A 4,348-nucleotide genomic window follows, 5' to 3' on the forward strand; every position below is an offset into this window, starting at 1 on the left:
GTGGTGTATTCTTGAGTATCGAAAATAATCGTATCGTTGGGTCAGGAAATCGATACTGAATCGAATCGCCATGATGGGTATGATTTACACCCCTAGCACCAACAAATAGGGCACCAATACCTTTTATTCAAAACGGTATCAATAAACCAAAAGTTTATTCAACTATTGTCACCTGTTCCAGGTAGGCACTAAAAAGTTCTACTTAATTCACTTTGTATTAGTCTTTTTTTCCTGCTTCACAAAGGTAGGCAGCAGCTTGACAAAGCCATGATGGCAAATATTTTACATCCAAGTAGTATGCAGACTTCATATTTACACACACACACAATTTCAAACAGAAGGTATCGGTATGGCTTCGGCCAATAATGCAAAGCCAGGTATTGGTATCGGGGCCAAAAAATGGCATCAGCGCAAAACTAGATAAAATAAACAGATCTGTGGAGTAGGGCTGGGCAATTGATTGCATTTACAAAATAATCGCAATTTAGCATAACTCAATATTTAAACTGCAGAGGTACTGAATGTTAATCACATTAAACAAGAGTAAAACACTAAATTTCTTCTTCCAGGCCTTTAGGTAGTAGTAATACATTTAAAGTGGGTCTGCCACTATGAGGAAGGAAGGGAGGAGAGTTGCATATAGCACAAATACCCATATACGATAGTAGAAGTAAGAACTTTCTAATGCAAATGTTACGTGGAAGTCCTGCAACAATAGCTATAATAAAAAACACATTTTTGAAATAAAATACAATCAAGAAGTGACACTTTGAACACATTTTAATCAAAAATGTTTTGAGAATAACTTTGCTGCTTTCTCAGGTTATTTCTTTTTTTTATTTGTCATTTTTTTGCAGATTTAATATATATTTTGTTTCTTCAACTTTCAATTTTTCAGATTGAGTTTCAAAAACCTTCATACTTTTTAGATTGTGTTGTACAGATCCATTGTTTTTACTTCATGCCCGATGCAAACGCTCACTCTTCATGCAATGGATGACCATTACGCCATGCAGAGCAATAAATATGAAGCTTCTTCAATCATCAGGCACACAAGAAAAAATTGCTTCACATGTTCATCTTAAATAAAACCAACATAGAACTGCTGCATCATGCCCCATGTAGTCATTAAATCAACTGAGTGCAGAAAAACAGGAAAACTTACTTGAGCTAAAAATCGCTCTTATTTTTTGTCTAAATCTGTATCTCATTATAAAGAGGTCAAGTAAGATTTCAATCTCTTGATGATTCATTCTTTCATTGTTAAAAACAAAACTAAACTAACAATTGAGACTTCACTGGAATATGAGAGTAAAACTATTTCCCTCAACTGATCAGCCTTAACTCACAGTGCCCTAAAGATTTGCAATGATTTCCTAATCTAACAAGAGATTGAAAGCACCTTAAAAACACTTTTTTTGACCCGAGACATTCAGCATTTATGGCCTTATTTGTCAAAGCGGTTGTATTCAATCATTCAGACATGCCTAACTGTGGCTCCAGTCTGACAGGCCTGTTAGTGGTGCAGAGAGTAGCTGTGCCTCAGCAATATTTGTCATCATTGTAATATTAAAATGCAAGAAAAAAATCTAATGCTTAACCAAACTCAGTAGGGGGACATAAAGTAGGATAATGACATTTGTTGTTGTTTTTGTTTTTTTTCTAGTTGATTTTTCTCTGTACTGTGATGTTAATGTTATTAAAACCATAAGTCATTTTTAATTTAGGGGAGGTGACGGATGAATTTAACAAAAAAACCAAAACAAAAAAAATCCTAATGTGTGTTACGTTATCTGCCGACATCACCTTGGAGACATCGCCTGTAAATATACCCATCCCAGATGTGCCTGATAAACGAGGATTTTATGAAACCTCTCCCAGTGGTTAAACTGCACATAATGCCTCACATTTATTTGGAGTTAAATCTGAGTCATGCATTTTTCAGTTATGTTAAGGATGTTTTTTTTTTTTTTGCTCTCTCACAGTAAAGCTTTTCTCTGTCTGCTTTGTTTTACAGTTGCTAGGAGCAGCATTCTTGGGGATAGGCCTGTGGGCATGGGCGGAGAAGGTATGTATAAACATACGTACACAAATGCACCCATGGACGAAGAGAATTAACAGCACTGCCGCATTGCTAAAATTCCTCTAGAGTCTGTGACAAGAACAGGCGGAAAATATGATATGTGTTTGAGTTTCGACACAAACGATGTGATAGCGATTCTATAGAGTACAGGTACAGATGATCCAAATGTGTTAAACTGATGAGAACAAACAGTCTGAACATTTAATATGACAATCATTTAGCTCAAAGCTGTCTGAAAATATGTTTGTTGAAATTATGATACAGGAAGAACTGCACAGAAACATGTTGTTTTACTTCGTTCTCTCTGTTCGCAGCAAAGAACTCAAAGGTCATTGTTTACTAATAACCCTCGATATGCAGTGAGTTATCACCCCATGAAAAACTTCTGATTGAATTAACCATCACTTTGCTCATTAATTAACAAGAAATTGCAGCACTCTGTTGCGTAAATGCTGCGGCAGCATGGCGGCGTGTACCGATTAGTAACGTTCGGGCATGAACTGTGTGCAAATCGGGCTGCTCTGGAATACCTTTGTGGAACAGTGTGAATAATTTATAGGGATTAGGTTGCATGATGAATAGCAGTGGCTGGAAGAGCCTAATGGTGAATTTAGGTCTGAGTGACTAAGGTGATTAGTTTCAAGCTCAGTTCTTGGAGCCTGACATTATTATTTAAGGCCGTGTGCTGAGGCTCTAATGAAGGCAGTTTATTGCAGCCACAACTGACATAAAAACGCAAAAATGGCATTTCCTTCTTCTAATAGGGCTTTTTTTAGTTTCCTGAAATGCTGTTACTTTTGTCATCATGAAAAATACTGTTTAATATAGCCACTTGTTTTTCATTGAGTAAAATTGTAACCTCAAAGAGGTTTTAAATTGTTTGCTCAGGTAAAGTTAAAAATGTTGTACCTTGCATGAATTTATAAGGATTAAAACAAAGTGAATATAAGCTACGTTAAAGCTGTTGCCAAGCAGGAAATCAAAATGATTTTTCTGCAAAAGAGAATAGAAAAGCAATGAAACAGAAGTGTTAAAAAACAAAAAAACATTTTCTGTGTCAAAATGTTTTACAGCCCCAATTTTTTTTTTTTTTTTTTTATTATCTGATTCAGCACATATGGCACCAGCCTGCTCAGCACACATCCTGCTTATATCATCCTGTCTCTGTAGGGGTAGGGGTTTGTGGAATAGGTAACTAACATCCTGTATGTTTTGATGAGTCTTCAGTAATTTGGCTCATGTTTGTTGGAGTCCCTTTTTAATTATCTGTGCATGAAAGAAAAAAGAAAAAAACAAAACCTCCCAAACCGCTTTCTAAACAAAGCTGTATGATAAATGTTAGAGTAGCACGCATTCGGCTTGCTGAATGTTGAACACACAGACAGGATGTTCGAACACCAAATCGTTGTGTACTGCTTTCTTTAATGTGAGCAACAACATTATCACGTTGAAGAAAGGATTTCCTGTTACAAAAAAAACAAGAGTAGCAGTAAATAACGATCCTGTTTCTATAATTGCATGTAGTAACTGTTAGGTGGAGTCGCTTTAAACTTAAGGTAAAGGTATAGCTGTTAAAAGAAAAAAAAAACTTCAAATGAATTAATGTTATTCGCCTCAGGGAGAATAGAAGAAGAAGATGACTATCTGGAGTTTTACATCATTATTTCACAGGAATGACACCAGGAAGAGGAAATAAAAACACTTTAAAGTCAGAAGGAACTTTATGAGGAAACTTGTCCGTTTGTTTTATACTTGAAAAGTGTTAATGATGCACAATCCTCTGGGTTGGTCACTATTAAAATTGCACCAGTTTATTCTCTTTGCCTTGAAAGATGCTAAAGCATGAGGATAGTCTTCATTGAATTTATTTAAAGTATCCTCTAAGGTTTGCTGATTTCAGTTATGTATTTAAAAAGAAACACTGGGTTCAATATTGGCTTCAATAAAGTTCCCGTTGATCTTTGGAAAATATGATCTGTGGAGGATTTTAAACTGGAAGATGACTGAAAAAAAATACTAGGAAGATTGAGTTAGTAAGAAATGTTAACAAACATCCACCATCCATAAAACTCAGTTTGTTCAGGGTAATGGCAAAAGTTTTATCTCCTTGGTCACTGAATCGTGCAATTGGCGGGAAAAAAGCTGATTTGTTTATTAATTTTTTATTTAGGTAGTTCCTGAAAAGTGTTGTTAAATAAAAAGTTCAGTTCAGTAGTAGTGCACCTTTCACACACATGTTCACATTTCACAAATCACAGATAAAAA

At 35.4% G+C, this 4,348-nt stretch overlaps 1 protein-coding gene across 1 annotated transcript in view; it reads left to right on the forward strand.

Annotated features, from left to right (window-relative positions):
* The window catches only part of tspan17 (tetraspanin 17), a 40,374-nt gene that overhangs the window by 26,701 nt on the left and 9,325 nt on the right, over positions 1-4,348 (forward strand). The window contains exon 2 of the mRNA XM_015377359.1: positions 2,018-2,068. Coding sequence (XP_015232845.1) covers positions 2,018-2,068 — 51 coding nt within the window. The remainder of the gene's footprint in view (positions 1-2,017; positions 2,069-4,348) is intronic.

Source organism: Cyprinodon variegatus, unplaced genomic scaffold, assembly GCF_000732505.1.
Source record: "Cyprinodon variegatus isolate N-32 unplaced genomic scaffold, C_variegatus-1.0 Scaffold8, whole genome shotgun sequence".
NCBI classification, from domain to species: Eukaryota; Metazoa; Chordata; class Actinopteri; order Cyprinodontiformes; family Cyprinodontidae; genus Cyprinodon; species Cyprinodon variegatus.